Source organism: Symphodus melops (assembly GCF_947650265.1).
Source record: "Symphodus melops genome assembly, chromosome: 11".
NCBI classification, from domain to species: Eukaryota; Metazoa; Chordata; class Actinopteri; order Labriformes; family Labridae; genus Symphodus; species Symphodus melops.
In genome coordinates, this window is record NC_136701.1 from 12685193 (window position 1) to 12702167 (window position 16975).

At 40.8% G+C, this 16975-nt stretch overlaps 2 protein-coding genes across 5 annotated transcripts in view; one reads left to right on the plus strand and one right to left on the minus strand.

The window, feature by feature from the left end:
• The window catches only part of spata22 (spermatogenesis associated 22), a 277137-nt gene that overhangs the window by 244165 nt on the left and 15997 nt on the right, over positions 1–16975 (plus strand). The gene's annotated exons all lie outside the window — the stretch shown is intronic.
• rps6ka4 (ribosomal protein S6 kinase, polypeptide 4) lies at positions 3899–16887 on the minus strand. Its single transcript, XM_079355218.1, has 18 exons — positions 15843–16887; positions 14834–14905; positions 14308–14375; positions 13637–13787; positions 13328–13443; positions 12642–12749; positions 12430–12510; positions 11916–12019; positions 11508–11658; positions 11251–11412; positions 10902–11027; positions 9874–10007; positions 9686–9779; positions 8396–8566; positions 7156–7347; positions 6914–7073; positions 6450–6613; positions 3899–6332 (listed from the first exon to the last, which is right to left on the minus strand). Exons 1-18 carry the CDS (start codon positions 15928–15930, stop codon positions 6090–6092), a joined length of 2385 nt encoding a protein of 794 aa, XP_079211344.1. The 5' UTR covers positions 15931–16887; the 3' UTR covers positions 3899–6089.

The window sequence follows — 16975 nt, forward strand, 5'->3', positions numbered from 1 at the left end:
CGTCAGTTGCTTACTGGTTAGTGGCTGTGACGTCATAGGTGTCGCACAACTAAAACTTGTACCTTAACTCCAGAGGATCAATAAAAAAATTAAACATTTATCATGATTTTATTTAATATGCACAAATCCAATTTTGACAACCGCAGAGTAGAAAGCCTCGCGCCCCCGCCCCACCAGGGATGCCATACCTCCAGGTTGGAAACAATTGGTTTAGAACACCGAAACGAGAAAGCACTTGGGACTTGAGTACAGTATATTATTGTCAGCATTGGTAAACCATAGTTTTCTGCAACCTGCTCATTAGCTTTGTCTTTTGAAAGATTCCACTCATGGGAAATATGTGCAGACAGAGTCCACATAAGAAGCCATAAACAATGCAAGTAAACAAATCCCTCATTAATTGGACTTACTGTGACAGCCACAGATACAATCCATGGTTCCATAAAAATTGGTACAGTGAAGAAAATGTAAATAAAATGATTTTGAAAATATAGGCTACCAAGAATTTGATTTTTTTTTTTAAAAAGAGAGAAAAAGAAAACAACTCAAATGTTGAAACTAACCACTGTTATTATGGGGGGAATATTTTATACCCATTTTGAACTTGATGACAGAAACTTGTTTCAAAGGCTGAGACAGAGTCATGTTTACCTCGTGTTGCGTCACCTCTTCTTTTAACAGCACCATGTAAGCGTTTGAGAACTGCACCTACAAGTTGCTGAGTGGAATGCTTTCATTTACATTAAACACAATGTCCCAACTTTTTGGGAAAACATTCATTTTTATCTTTTTGCAGTTGTCTCACTCCACTCAGCACTTACTGTACTTTGATTTGTACATCACTAGATCGACAAACACTTTTCTGTCTTTTACAGGCTGTTGGCTCTTTGGTGCACAAGAAAGACTGTAATTTAATTAGATGATGTAATTTAGTGTCTTGTCCTGTGTAATGGGCGTCTCGTATCATTAGGTGGTCACTGTGTCCTTTTCTGTCCTGCCCTATGTCACTGTGTCCTGGTATGTGTCCTGTGCTGTTGCTGTAATTGGTGCTCTGTCCTGAGCAGTGGTTCACACAATCAAGTGGTCTAATGGGGAGATGTAGCATGTGTAACAAATGCTCCGCACTGACCGTCACGGCTCACATTGCTAAAAACACACATCCAATGCAGGCCATGTTAAATTATCTGACACTCTATTGTTTACTGAGCACAATTTATTGAAGCTCTGGCATGCCTATCTTGTCATTCACTCACTTGGTGTGATCTAACTTGTTTTATCTCATACAGATATTTACTTTGAAACAGTTAAAATAAAATCTGTTGCCTTGATTATATTTCTGAGATATTTAAAATAATTCATTATTTTGTCAGGTGAAAGAAGATGTTTCTCCAGGCTCCGTTTTGTAGTAGATCACATTCATTAATGAAAACAAAACAAAAAATAGAGAAATAAAACACAGGAGAAAATCCTTAATAATTCTTAACTGAGACTCAGAAGACCATTGTTACTACACTCAGGGCCAGATCCACTAAGTAAGGATGGTGCATAAAAAGGCTGAGTTGTCCTGCTCTGTGCAATTTGCTCTCGTTTTTGTGTCTGAATGTGGAGAAGAGCTCTCTGACACGCTCCACGCTGCAGCGCCGCACTCTAAGCTGTTTTGCCCACATAAAGATGATGAGAAGGGAGGGGAAACTTTTTCAAGGTTTATTATGACGAAAGACTGGAATGAAGCAAGCAAAGGCAAAGTAAATGAGACAGGCGCACCCAGGATGCTATCTGCTTGGCAGTGCAGTTTAAGTGCAGTCTGCACGCATTTCACCCTTTGCCCATGTTTGGAGGATTCCACGCTATCATTTCTCTCATTTGTACAGGTTTAGAACCTGCAAAAACGGCTCACTCTCTCTGTGAATCTGGCTCCTTTTTTTAAATCAACTATTTCTAACAGGTAACAATGACGTTAAGATCACCCTGAAAAAAATGGAAAAAACAGATTTATTATTTTACTTGCCTCTGGGGGCTTCCAGACATGTTTAAATGTTTCACTGAAGTGAAGTGAGATGGGAGAACTGTTATAGATTAAGATTATGGGACACAGAGGTCATAGGACAGCACACAGCAGCCCCCTAATGGTACAAAAATCTCATAGTACAAATGGGACCTTGTACTGCACAGTGTTACATGGTCATAAGGCCCCAAGGTTTGTCTTACTGCAGTATCAGCATGTGTGTGGCTGCTCAGAAAGATAATTACAATAGAGTGGACCTTTATTATCCAAGATCAGCAGAAAAATCCTCTCTGTTTTAAAATAATGTCCAGTAAAAACAAACAATGAGCGGATGTTGTGATCTAATTTATTTATGAAACCAGTAAAAAGTGCATTACAGTGATCGAATTGGCTTCAAATAAGGCACAGATCTTTTTTTTCCAGCATTTTTTTGATGAATGATTGTACTTGAGTCAAGTTTTAAAGGGAAATATGCCTTTAGTGCCTTATTGGTGTGGGACATATGGACTCATAACCTCATGTAGAATTTAGAACAGAATAAACAGCAGTTTTATTCAGTTTTGTTCTCATTTCACTTTTTGATTTGGTTTTATTTCAGTCATTAATGATTGGTTTGGTAGACAACTGAGCTTTTAGTGGCAGCATCATTGTGTTCAAATATATATATATATATAAACAGTGATGTGTCATCTGAATCCCTATGGACTCACACACTTTGCTTTAGTGTTGCAGCATGGAAGCTGAGAATTATTGTTGGTCATTGTCACTTCCATGTGCAGTACAGTAACAACTGTCATGTTTTTAAAGACAAGAAACCTACTCCCTTTGACTGTGGATTCAGTCCACTTTAAGACACAGTCAGAAACATGCATACGTATTATACACTATGCATGAAGATTGATTAGCATGTAATCTCTACTAATACATTTTTAAAGGCATTGAGTCTAGCTCACTAACACATGAAACGGGACTCATTAAATGACTGTTTGGTTGGATGAAACTTTTCCACACTGCTGTCAAGTTGGTTAAAATCAGTCCTCCATTCTCCTGCTCCTCCATCTTCTGTGCTGTTACTACAAACGTGTTTTCTCTAATTTGTTAGTTGAGGATTTCAGCGGTCATACAGGCCGAAGAATTTCAAGGACGTCAACCAGTTAAAACACAGAAATAAGCTCAGCAGTCACTATCACCCAGCTTGTTATCTGCAAGGTCAAGCTTGCCTGTGCCACCTGCTACCAAATTCAAATTAAGTGAGCTGCATTTGTGAATTAATTCTGTTTTCATAGCACATTAAATGAAACAAATTCTGAAGAAGTCAGACATCGAGTATGTCAAGTAGCCAGCACTGAGAGGGAACAAGCACCCGAGTGCTAGGAAGCTTTCATCTTAATCCAAACCCCTGTGAAAGCTGAGAGCTAAGTTATGGACCCAAAAAATGATTGATAAATGCCCCAAAAATGTCATTTTTTATGTATTCGTCAAAACCAGAATTTTTGTTGAATTTAGGTTACCTTCTAAACCCCTAAAGACTTGAACACGAATTATACAGCATGGCCACTTGTCCTTTGTTGAATGTGTATCTAGAGAGTTTAGGATCGATATCAGTGGCTGGGCAACAAAGGAGAAAAAAAACTGTTCCTACTCTGTCCTCAAATGTCTCGTGGAGGAGCTGTCTGATAAATACTCTTGATCTTTTTTTTTTTTTTTCAAGAAAGCTTTTCCCTCCCACTTACAAAACACTGAAACAGCTGCAATTGAACAGGTAGAAAGACTTTCTTTCCGATCTATAGTGATGGCAATGTGGCAATGATGCAGTTTCACCGTCAGTATTTAAAGGATGTCAGTGGAGTCTGTGTTCACAGCAACAGAACAATTACAAAACAAACAACCAGATATTTAAAAGTCATCTTTATTTTGCACCGACAAAAGAAAATAATAAAAACTTGGTGCAAAAGAGAATATTCCCAGTTACGACATCAGTGACAGTGCATCTCAGTAAAACAACGCTCAAAATAAAACAAGAGAAAGAGAAAACATCATTTACTACAACTAAAGAAGTGAAAGACCGATAAAAGCAAGTCGAAACGTCGACGTTCAAACACAAACAGCCAGTTACCTTTCAAGAGACAAAGGCGTCAAACAACAAGGAATAATACAGTAACTTGCAATAATGCTTCATCTGGTACAGAAATATTGTTACAACAAACCTCCCAGCACCAATCATGCTCTCACACACACACACACACACACACACACACACACACACACACACACACACACACACACACACACACACACACACACACACACACACACACACACACACACACACACACACACACACACACACACACACACACACACAGTTGGAATACAACAAGGGCCAATTTCAATCAACAATCCCAATACCTTTGCATTTTAATCAATGACATGTAATAAATATCAGAGAAAGCACATTTAAAGCTGAAATGTGTTTAAATGATTAACTGACTGTGCAACATGTAAAAAAGAAAAAAGAAAAATCCAATTCAAAAACATAATCACATCAGGAGACAATTACACCATTAAAACTGTTGTCTAATTAAAAACCATTATACGCGTTTTCTTTCAATCAAAGATGAGTATATGTACACAAGCTCTGCTCTATGGTCTCATTAAAACCATATTAAAGTCATTATTAAGTGTCTCATTCTGTTACATTATTTCAAGAGCAAAGCCATCAAATCTTTCAAACCACATATGTAAAATAAAAGGCTATCATTATGTGAGCCCAGGTTTCTCTTGTTTGTGATAGCTGCACGGTCTGATGGGGCAGCAGGAAGCTGAAACACCATTTCAATTCTATGATGCGCATTAATCACCAAAATGGATTTTGCGTCAATCTACAAATAATCCAGCTGCATTTGTTAGCATTAAAACATTCTGGCAGACTTTTTCTTAACGAGCTCATGGTACCAACATGTAATTTAAAAAAAAAGGTTCTTCCACCAAACAGATAGGCATGCTAGAGATATTCAGACCGGCACGATAACGCGAGAAATGTACAGCATGAGCATGGAGAAAGAAAGAAAGAAAGAAAGAAAGAAAGAAAGAAAGAAAGAAAGAAAGAAAGAAAGAAAGAAATCTCGCTCTCCTTTCTGCAGTCCATCACACTGCGACTGTTTCTCAGGACATGCTCTCCATGTTGGTATATGGATCTGCAGATACGTTAGTGTCTGTAAGACATCAGTGCTGTGTGAAGTCAGTGCCCTGACACAGATCAGACTGGACATAGATTCAAACATATTCCATCCTTTTTTTGTCTCAGGGGTTTCAAACATCCCAATAATTTCACCAAGACTACCAAAAACCTACCTTTAAAAAAAAAAAAAAAAATCATTAACATTCTCTGCTAATTGTGCAAACAGCTGGATTTTTGCTGAACAAATGAAAAAAGCAAAACAATAAAAGTTTCCACAGCGCTGCAGAATTCGTGGGCAAGGTTTTGCCTTTTTTTTTTCTCCCCCCAATTATTTTAAGTTCAGCAACTTGAGAAAAATACCACCATGCATGTAAAGGGTTAAGCCTGTTGATTCCAGGTAAGATTCTCATTTGCTGTGAACACATTTGTGTGAATCCACAACTCTTAAATTGATATATATGGCTTCTGCTCATTTATGGCTCCTTTTTCCCTTTATCCCTATATAGCCAGGCACGCTTTGTTTTTTTTTTACCCACAGTGAACATAGGTAGATGTCTAATTCAGTGTGTGATGTCACCATATTATGGTGAGTGAATACTGAGCAACTGTTCATTTTTCTCAAGGCCACAGATTTCTGTACATTATAAAGATACTTAACTAGTCCACCAACACCATCTTTTTGAAAATACATGTTTGGTTAGGGGAGAATACGACATGATGAATGAAGCTGCTTGATGTTAAAAAGTGGAATTCAATTTCATATTGAAACTTAATGCAAAGATAAAGCAGTCTTTTGGCTTTTCAGTGAATGTTTTCTGGAACTGGGTGACCTTGTCGCTGAAGGCCAGCGTGTTGCCAGTAGAGAGACACAAACCACTTCATTCTCTCCCCCTGCTATTCAGGCTAGCTCTGCTTTGGGCTCACAGTTTGCTTTGGCTGCACTTTGGATGCTTTCGCTGAGGCTGAGGCAGAGGCTGATGCAGAGGCAGAGGCAGAAGAGGAGGTGGAGGAAGAGGAGGAAGAGGAGGATGAACTCCATCGCGTCTCGACTCCGGTGCTCGTCATCTTCAGCTTTCGTCGTTTCGCAAGCGGCGCGTTGTCAACGCTTTTGAGGAAGAAGCCCTCTCTCTTGCCGCGGTTGAAAGCCTGGGGACGGAGAAGACCGATCAAACGAGACAACAAAGATCACACAGTGTGGGAGTGTACTGTGCACTTGACATCTTTATAAAGAGCCTCGAGGAGTTTTGCACACAATACTGATACCTTGTAGGTGGCGTTGACGTAGGTGCGGACTGTGGGACCACTGGACTCAAGCACATCAGGCGTGCACAGCGGCGTGGTGGACATGGAGGCTCCGCCCTGCAGCCAGCTGTTCTCTTTCAGATCGGAGAGTTTGAGACGCCTCTCTGGATCCACTGTCAGCAGACCTGAAGTCATAGAGAGAACGGTCAACACAAACAAACACAAAAAGATATGTACAAAAAAAAAAAAAGGAAATTAAACTATCGACCATGACATTCACTAACAGAGCAGCAACTTTGCACATGACGTATTTCCATCTCACATGACAATCTCCATAGAAAGTTCTAGTTTTGTTACAGCTAAAAACGTCATAGATAACAGTATCTCAGAGTATTATTAAGTGAATTTGTTCCTCTGCTATAATCATTTAAGTATCAGACTCACACATCTCTTATCAGTTTGGCTAAATTTCAGTCATCAAGTACCTTTAACCAGCTCTTTGGCATCCTCTGACACGCCCTTCCAGGCCTCCCCGTCCAATGAGAAATCCCCCTCCTTGATTTTTTGCATGATGTCAGCAGCGAATGACGAGGTCATCCCACGCTGCTCACTCTGAAATGGCACCTGGCCGGACAGCATGGTGTACTACAGGGATCACACAGCCAATCATTAGTGCGCCTCTTGACTTGACTGATGCTACGGAATGAACTATTTTACGTTTCATTACCAGAATGACCCCGAGGCTCCAGAGGTCGCAGGCTTTGTCGTATCCCGCACTCTCGAAGAGTTCGGGTGCGGCGTACTGCAGAGTGAAGCAGGGAGTCTGCAGGGGGGCGCTGCCTGCAGGGCACAGCCGGGCAAATCCAAAGTCTATTACTTTGAGCACCGAGTCTCCCCCCTCATCCGTAAACAGCACGTTCTGGAAAAAAGAAAATAACACCCATGTTCATCCTCTATTATTTCTCGGGCTTTTCTACACTCGGCTCCAGTTCCCTGCCTGATGAGCGTAAAACACCACTGCTACAATCAGTTGGCATGTTCCTAATCTGGACATATGCGTTCCAATTGTGTTTGGCATTTTCCTCTCAGTGCAGCACACGTGGAGAAAGAACAGATGGGACTTTCCTGCAGAGCTGATTTTAGGATGTTGGTAAATACAATACTTAAAACAGCTGGACAGGATCACATTTTACATCTCTCCTCTATCCACCATTCATCTTTCAGAGACGGACTAACTAACTACCTCAGAAGAAATGTGCAGGACTTGTGAAATAATGCAGATAAACATTTTAATCAAAGTCTTTCCAGCCGGTGAATGAGTTTAGATTGGCATCAAAAACTAAAGTTTATGCTATTACGACAGGCGTTTCAGCAAAACACTAAAAGCTAATGGGTGATTCTTGCCGCTATCTGTCATTAACAGCAGCTTTATACTATATGAAAGCCTTCTCCTTCAGTTAATTAAATCCCACAGCCATCTGAAGACGGCAGGATATGTGTTATAAATCTGCAGCGTTCATTTGGCAAAGTGCTGCGCCGCAACATCGAGGCATTACGCGCGACCGTCCACTGTGTTTACAACAATTAAATCATTCATGTGCAAATGATGCTGCAGGATAACCACAATAACAGCTTCATACAGCCCACTGTCTGCTTTCAACTTTATGAAAGTCGGCCTATAGTGCACAGGACACATGCAGGGGGTGGTAGGAAAAAAAACAACACATCATTTAAACTTTACTTGTTTGTTTGTTTTTTACCACAGATGTCACAACTTCCTTTAAACTCCAAACTTGAACGTTTATTATAATTGAAAGACATTTAAAAGCTGTATACGAGGTAATGCAGTCGAAATGTGTTTGTAAAAGTCTTGTGCTCGTGTTTCCATAGGAACGATGTCATGTATGCTGGGACAATGCTGGGTACTTTTGAGTGTGTAGGTTACCCGTCATCAGAGTAAAACCCACCTCTGGTTTGAGGTCCCTGTGCACGACTCCAGCCTCGTGCATAAAGCTGACAGCTGAGACCAGACTCTGTAACAGCTGACTGGCCTCCGCCTCGCCAAACAGTTTCTTTCTCTTGATCCTTTCCAGCAGCTCCCCTCCTTTCAGGAGCTCCATCACCAAATATGTGTGGTACTGAAAGAGAGGGGGGGCGTTATTTAATGTACATTTCTTAAATCACATCCTGATCATTAAGAGTCCCTTCAGTTTACAGTGAGGTACAGATGTATTTGAACATCCTGCGATTTGACAAGTTCTCCCATTTTATGGAGAAAATTATGGAGGGCTCTGAAATTTCCACTGTAAGTGCATTTCCACTGTGAGAGACAGAGTTTCAATTAAAAATTCAGGAAATCATATTGTATGATTTTGAAATTATTTATTTGTATTTTATTGCCGTACCAAAGTATTTGAAAATCAGTGTTAATATTTGGTACAGAAGCCTTTGATTGCAGTTCCGGAGGTCAAACATTTCCTGTAGTTCTGGAGCAGGTTTGCACAGACTGTAACAGGGACTGTGGCTCACTCCTCCACACAGATCTTCTCGACATCTGTCAGCTTTCGGGGGCCGTCGCTGAGCAACACAGCGCTTCAGCTCCCTCCAAAGATTTTCTATTGGATTTTGATCTGGAGACTGGCTTGGCCACTCTAGAACCTTGACGTGCTTCTGACGGAGTCACTCTTTAGTTTTTCGGGTCGTTGTCATGTTGGAAGACCCGGCCACAACCTCTCGTCAATGCTCTGAGGGGAAGGAGGTTATTTCTAAAAATCTCCCAATACACGGTCCCATTCATCCTCTCCTTATTACGGTGTAGTCGTCATGTCGCCTTGGCAGAAAAGCACCCCCAAAGCATGATGTTTCCACCCCCATGCTTTACAGTAGGGATGGTGTTCTTGGGATGGTATTCATCGTTCTTTTTCCTCCAAACACGACGAGTGAAGTTTGACAAAAAAAAAAAAAAAAAAAAAAAAAGTTCTATTTTGGTCTCATCTGACTACATGACTTTCTCCCATCCCTCCTCTGGATCATCCAGATGTTCACTGGCAAACTTCAGACGGGCCTGGACATGTGGTGACTTGAGCACGAGCAGGGGAAGCTTCCATGCAATGCAAGACTAACCCCCCCCCCCTCCTTTTTTATTTATTTATTTATTTTTTAAATTCTGTCTCACAGTAGAAATGCACCTACGATGTCAATTTCAGTCCCCTCCAAAACTCCTAAATGTACTACATCGTGTAGCCTTTGTGCTTTACCTGATCGGTGTAGACTTCATGCAGCTTGACGATATTTGGGTGAGATTCGCATTGCCTCAGCGCAGCGATCTCTCTCTGAGTGTTTGCTTCCATTCTAACACAGTCGGAGGACAAATATTTCAGATGAGCGAAGCCAAGCTTTTAGAAACACTTTGAGATGGTTTACGCTGTATCACATCTCCACTCACCTGCGGCTGACAATCTTGACGGCGTATTCGTGGCCACTTTGGATGTGTCGGCACTTCCTGCACACAGAGAAACTGCCCTCACCCAGGGGTGGCCCATGGAGACAAAGCTCATAGTGCTGGAAAAACTGGGATTCCTGAGCAAAGAGGGAAAAACACGATTCCCATTTAGCTGTTAAGAGACATGTGCTGCGATTGTTGTTTTTTGTATTGTTGTGCAAAGTCTTTCTTATTCATACATCACTGTTACTAGAACTCGGGAAAGGGAGCTCAGAGTAGGAGAAGTAGCGACAGCTCGGGTTATCTCATCTATTTTTAAAGAATATTTTTTGGGAGGATTTTTGGCTTTTGATTCGAGGGCAAACTTGAGGGAGACAGGAAATGTGGAGAGAGAGAGAGAGAGAGAGGAGGATGATCAGGACTCGAACCTGCGACAACACGAGGGCTGGAGTCAGCCACTCTAACAACGGAGCAAAATTAGCACCACGTTTCCTTTTTCTGACAGAAATAAACAACATGTTCTGTTACTTTGGACAATTATATAACAAATAAAACATTTGAGTAAGTGTGTGTCTCACTTACGTTATCCTGAAACAAACAGACTGAATGAGTCTTCACTGAAGGAGCAGTACCACTCGTTTCAGGAGAAACCCTGAAGTGTCAGATTGTCTTTTACATAATCAGCTGTGATTCACACTAAACAACAAGGTCCGATTTGTGGAAGACTTGAGAATCCTTATTGACAACAATGTCATTTTTAATCACTGTTAATGTGATTCAAATCAACTAAAGACAGCTGATGTGAAATGTTTGATTGCTAAACAGTTTTACTGGATATCGTTATCAGAACAAAGTATCAGTTATGTTGTTTTCAAAGCTGACTCCTCCTCCATAAAAAAGGAAGCACGCGCTGACATAAGGTCAACTGCTAGTTTCACTTCCTTCCTGTTTGTCTTCGCTCACAAACACGGTCCATCTCAACTGAGCCTCAAGAGGTTTCATACAAGGTTCGACTGGCGGGAGGTACATACCTGTAACATTGCACTGCGTTGAACAGAAGCTGAGCCTGGTCGATCAGCACCAACCTGAGACTCTACAAAGTCTCCCATAACTGCATTCTTGTTGAAGAGGATGGAAGGAGCGATGAAGGAGTAACCCTAAAATTACACAGACGTCACGTTTGGAATGTAGCCGATTTATCAGCAAAACACAACGAACATGCTATTATTCCTTTTTACAGGTATTCATTTATTTCCCAGGCAGACATCTTGGTCGTTCTTTATCTGACGAACTTAAGGTGATAACAAGCAAAAAACCAGGTAAATACCTGCTAATGAAACCCAGGAAGAGATTTTGGATATCTGGCTTTTTTAAACTGACCTGGAAGAGGCGGTCAGTGCTCGGGGGCGTGCTGGCCGGAGAGTAAACAGGATCCATCCCTGTGAACTCCTCGGCAAAGTTCCCCACATCAAGTTCGCTCTTCAGCTCTGGCTTGAAGGGACTCGCCAACTTCTTCTGTGCGAGGTCGGCCCAGTTCAGACCCTGCGAGGACACAAACGCAGCGACGGATGAGTCAGGTTAGGGAAACGCGGCGACAGAGGGGGACGCATGTGACTGGATGTCGAGGTGTTTCGGACCTTGAAGAAGGAATGGGCTTTAATGTCTTCAGACCCTCGCGGTCCTGAACCCAGCCTCCTGTGGGGATCTTTAACCAACAGTTTCCTCAGCAGGTCCTGAGCAGTCGGTCCAATCATCGAGGGGAACGGAGGATCACAGCGCAAAATCCGTCTGACAGAACACGGAGCGGAAAAGGAAGCACATCATTCCCGTTCAGTGATAATTGCAACCCAAACTGACACTGTCTCCCTGTGATACGGGCCACCACATGTATAATTCAACATGTGCTCGCGAGATCAATGAGAATAGATACATCAACACCACAGCTGACATCATTTCTCTGACTGTGGGATTTTTTTTTAAAGAAGAATGGAGGAGGTTTAAGATTTGAATACATGTTTAATGTCGATGGAGTCAGCAAAACTCACTTTGACACCTCGCTCTGAGAGTTCCTCTCTCCCTCCAGGGTGAAGGGAGACGCTCCTGTCAGCAGCTCGAACATCAGGATCCCAAGGCTCCACCAGTCTACCGACTGAGAGCAGAAACACGTTCACAAAGTTTACATGAAGGAAAAGAGAACAACGGTGGGCAGATAAGGCTCCCGACGTGTACATTTTTCAGTAGAGCCCGGGTTAAACCTTCTTCTTTCATGACCAAAAATGTCAATCTTACTTTCGATCTAGTCTGCGGCGATCCGCCTGTGCTGCGTTCAAAGTAAATCTATTTATAGACAGTTTCCAGCTGAGGCACTACAGTTACCGTCGCATACTTTCAACTCTCAGCTTTTAATGCTGCAAAGTAATTAAAACATCTGGAGCTAAATGTTCTCCAAAACAATCTGAAACTTTGTCATGGAAAATAAATGTGACGACAAGTCGTACAGGGCCTCTACGACTCTTTCGCACTCCCAAAGTGACTGAACTCAACAACGACGCTCGTCACCTTGCCGTGTCCTGATTTCCCCCTGATGATCTCAGGCGCCATGTACTCAATGGTGCCACAGAAAGAGTAGGTCCTTTCTTTCTGTGAAGTAAATAGAGATAAGGAAGACAAGGAAAAGAACTCCTCAGTAAACAAACATGATTATGTCTCTAACACTTGTCCACATACACAAACAGTTAATGTTAAGATGTGTGCATTTTTGCTTTACATACCTCTTCTTCCAGAAACTCTTTGCTGAGCCCGAAATCTGTCAACACCACGTGGCCTTCGCTGTCCAGCAGAATGTTCTCCAACTTGATGTCTCGGTACACGATCCCAAGCTGTACAAGAACAATGAAAAACAAGTGGCCAGTTAGATTCACGGTTAGGAACCGAAACGTAGCAGGGCTTTACACACAGAAGAATGAGCTAAATACTTTGTCTTTTGTCCTATGTCATTGAGAATATAAGCGACCCGATGGTGCCGCTGCTACAACGTTGTTGATTTTATTTTTTAATACTCTCGAGACGAAAATCCCAAGATATGGTTGTCAGTTAATTTGGAGAATTTATCTTAAAGTACGTCTTACAAAAGCCTGAGTAAAGACAGGATGTTTGTTTCTGGCACTAAACAGTGAAGAATGTCAAACATAGTACTTTGAAAAGCCCTTTTATTTAACCAGGATGTTGCCGAGGACAAAACAAAAAAAACACACTTTGAGAGGTTATCAGCAAAAGGACTCATACGAGACAGTAATGTCGCTCTATGTCTTCTGAACTGATGTAACAGTGTACAGGGTGATGTATTGGTGCAGTGTCTCTGTGAGGTTGGTGTTGTTGTTTTTGTTTTTTTCCCCCTTCTATACAAACTTTAATAAATGTAGGATTAAGCTACAGACCTGGAAGGAGTGTCACCCACCTTGTGAAGGTGCTCCAGAGCCAGGATTATTTCCCCGATATAAATCCTCACTGCCTCCTCAGAGAAGTGATCCCGCTGGTACAAATGAGTGAACATCTCGCCGCCGCTCACATAGTCTGTACTCACACACACACACACACACACAAACACACAGAAATATACACGTATACACATTATACAAGACAAAACACAAACAGCAAAAATATTTCAACACAGCAGCACTCGGTGAAAGACAAAAAGATTAAAAAGAACATCTCTTGAGCGCTTTAAGACAGAGACAACAGATGACTGTAGTTTCCTATCGCTCACCCAGGATGAGGTGAAGTTTGCTCTGTGTCTGGAAGGCGTAGTGCAGCGTGACCAGGAAGGGAGACTGGCGGATGTGTTCCAGCACCTGCCTCTCAGTGCGAGTGTGTTCGGTCGTCTTTGCCTTTTGAACAATGGCTGCTTTCTTTAACACCTAGGAGACAAACAGAAGTACCGGGACGTGTCTCTTCAACTTTTTTGATTTTCCATCAATGTCACCGGCGTCGTTACCAGAAAAAAAATCACGGCATCCTGGAAATGCTTCGATACATTCTGCAGTTAAAAGAACAATGGCCCAATATTATCTTCCTCTAAAACAGTTGTGCATAAGCAGCTCAGTAATGAACAATTACAAACTTATCACTCACTTTTTTATATGTAGTCATTACAAAAAACAAGTTTGAAAAAGGCGCTCTAAGATTAACATATTGTGTTTAGGAAGTATTCTGTAAGATCTGAAACCCAGTACTGACAAATACAAGTACACATCTGCCTGGTAATACATTTATCTCTCTTTAACCAAGTCTTCTTTGACACTTTTAAAGCAAAATGACATTTTCAGCAATATAAATCTATTACCTATGATAAGGTCGATCTGATTTGCATGTCAAACTTTAAATCCAGTGATTATTTGACATGGCGATCACTTTGAGTCCATTCTCAATGATTCTTACCTTCATGGCGTAAAGCTGTCCCTCATCATGACCCGTGTTCTTCCTGACCAAAAACACTTTCCCGTAAGCTAGACAAAGAGAAAGCAACATTTTATCTTCTGGAATACACGTGCAGACACAATCCTTCACAACAGAAAAAAGGATCAGGCACGCTTTTATCTCGGATCTCTCAAAGGTATTCATTATGCATGAGAGCTAATAACAGAGACATCTACAGCATATGGTGTCTCTTATAAACATTCACCTACTACTCATGCTGCTTTGACGATTTGCATTTCCCAAATCACCATGTAAAGAAATACTTCACCACAACAGTTAAGCCCTCTGGGACATTTTCTCTTCAAGCTAAGACATTTAATTAGAAACACTTTCGCGTCAAGATATTAAACCATGGCAGGAACACACTTCGTGTGCGCGTTGGGGATACTGGGGAAACGACATCTTTCTGAAAAATGTCTTCAGGTTTGACAACAGCTGCATCTGTGCTGAATATATTTGACGCTTAAAGAAGAGTGAAGACACCTACCTCCAGTGCCCAAGACTTTGAGCAGCTCAAAGTTCTCCATGCCGACCTTCTCAGTGTGACCTGTGAGGTTAGCTAATGACAAAAACAAAACACGATGATAAAACCACAAGGTCTATACGCTTAACCGTTCAAACGATAAAAGAGCCAGTGAGACATTCAGATCTGTTTGATTGATTCTCAAGTCTTCAGTCAACTTAGGGCAAAACATGAACAGTGTTCAGCTTCTATTATTTCACATTAAAGTTGGGATTCATTTTGGTCGTTTTACAGCTAAATCAACAGTCAAACACATTGAATGTTTTTTATTATGTTAGCCAGTGTTTACATGAAGAACAACACAGCGGTTGCTCTAATGCCACTTGTGAAAATATTGTTCTGTGTAGATTAAAAGGTGGCTGCACTTTGGTTTATATCCACACCCTGATCAATCACAGTAAGTACAGTCATACATCTCTGCCGTGACAGCTGGGTGGAAACATACAGTGCCACCAAGTGACTCATCTAACATCTTGAACTGGGGGTAGGGATATACAAGTTTTTACTTTTCCCTACTTCTTTTTGAATACTACTATTTTGTCTTTTTTTTGGTTTATCTTATTTTAATGTTGTTTCAAAATAAACAATCAAAAACTAACACACCATGAACAAAGCAGCAATCCTCTGCTTTGGTTTAAAAATCGTTTATATATATATATATGAATAAAGGAAATATTTATACTATAAATATATTTTATAATTGTAAAAGAAAAAAGAAAAGAAAAAACTGTTTTGAGTGAGTTAAATCATTTAACATTTTGTTCTTCTGTAAAAACATGTTGGAGACACGGAATAATAGAAATATCTTAAAATATAACATTTCATAAAACTGAAGCCACACTGTTTATTATCGCTCACGGTAAATGTTGACCAAATAACATGTTTAAAGATTATATCACATAATACATTTCAAAAAGGGTTTGTAGACTGAATGAGTGAATGCTTATAGTTTACAACAGCACACTTCACTTACCATTGGTGATCTGATGCTTGACGGTGCAGGCAGTTTCATTTGTTTTGGCATCAGAGTCATCACTACTATCAGAAGCGTCCCCAGACATCACTACAAGTCAAGTAGACTACAGCCTTTTGAAACTATGTGAAATAAACTATCCAAATTTACTCCTAAATAAGGCCTAATACACAACACGCTAAGCAATAACACAGTTGTACTGCAAACGGTATTAAAGGGGGATTATCGATATGAGCAGACAGCTGTGTTTTCTAGACAATACTGCTGTCCTAACATTAATCCCCACACATCTGACATCCTAGTGCTAGGCATCATTTATTTCAAGAGGCCGAAGTAAAACAGAAAACACAGACGTGTAAGTCTTCAGATAACATCTGGTTAAAAAGTTGTGACTTATTTATATATTTAAGCGGATGTAAAGCTGAAGCTCGTCTGTTAGTGACAGTAAAGCTGCTAACGTTAGCATTCACAGCTCTCTCGTATCCATTCATAAGTTAGCGATCTTTACTTAATAATAATGTTAACACTTTTTTATATTAAATCAACGCTTCAACAGCATACACGTTAACACCTAAAATCATAGTAAGTTAACATGACTGATAAAAGGACGCCACATGTTATATTAGTCTATCTTGAATGACAGTATTTACATCTGCAACAAGCAGCTAGCTAACATTTCTGCTGCTGCTCGTCAAAGTTTGAACGTTCGCTGAAGCTAATGTTTGTTAGCTATGTTAGCTAGCCTCTTTAGATATCAGCAGTCAGACCATGTTAGAAGAGACCTGTCTGGGTCGCTCCTTATCTTCTTTTTCGTTTCTAAAGCCACGATAGTAATTCTCCATTTTTTTTAAAAAGTGTGTATACAGAGCTAAATATATATATATTTTGTCAACAGCTAGCTAACTGCTAACACCAGGATGCTTTCGACACAACCTGGGCGACGGTCAGTCACGTGAGCCCTCGGTGTGGGCGGAGCCAAGTGGCTCGAGACCTCAAACGAACTGGACAGAAAATATCTTCTCTCAACAATTGTACGCAATACTTTCCAAAGGTTTTCAAATATCTGGATAAATAGACATCAATGTAATAAAAGATAATTTAACATCACAACAGAGTTGTATTCTTCTGTATTC

Excerpts from the sequence above, each read along its gene's own strand:
- rps6ka4 (XM_079355218.1), bottom strand. The coding sequence starts at position 15,930 with ATGTCTGGGGACGCTTCTGATAGTAGTGATGACTCTGATGCCAAAACA. Across the intron at positions 12,020-12,429 it reads GGAAATCAGGACACGGCAAG|TCGGTAGACTGGTGGAGCCT; the intron begins GTGACGAGCGTC and ends TTCTGCTCTCAG. Across the intron at positions 6,333-6,449 it reads ACGTCAACGCCACCTACAAG|GCTTTCAACCGCGGCAAGAG; the intron begins GTATCAGTATTG and ends CTCCGTCCCCAG.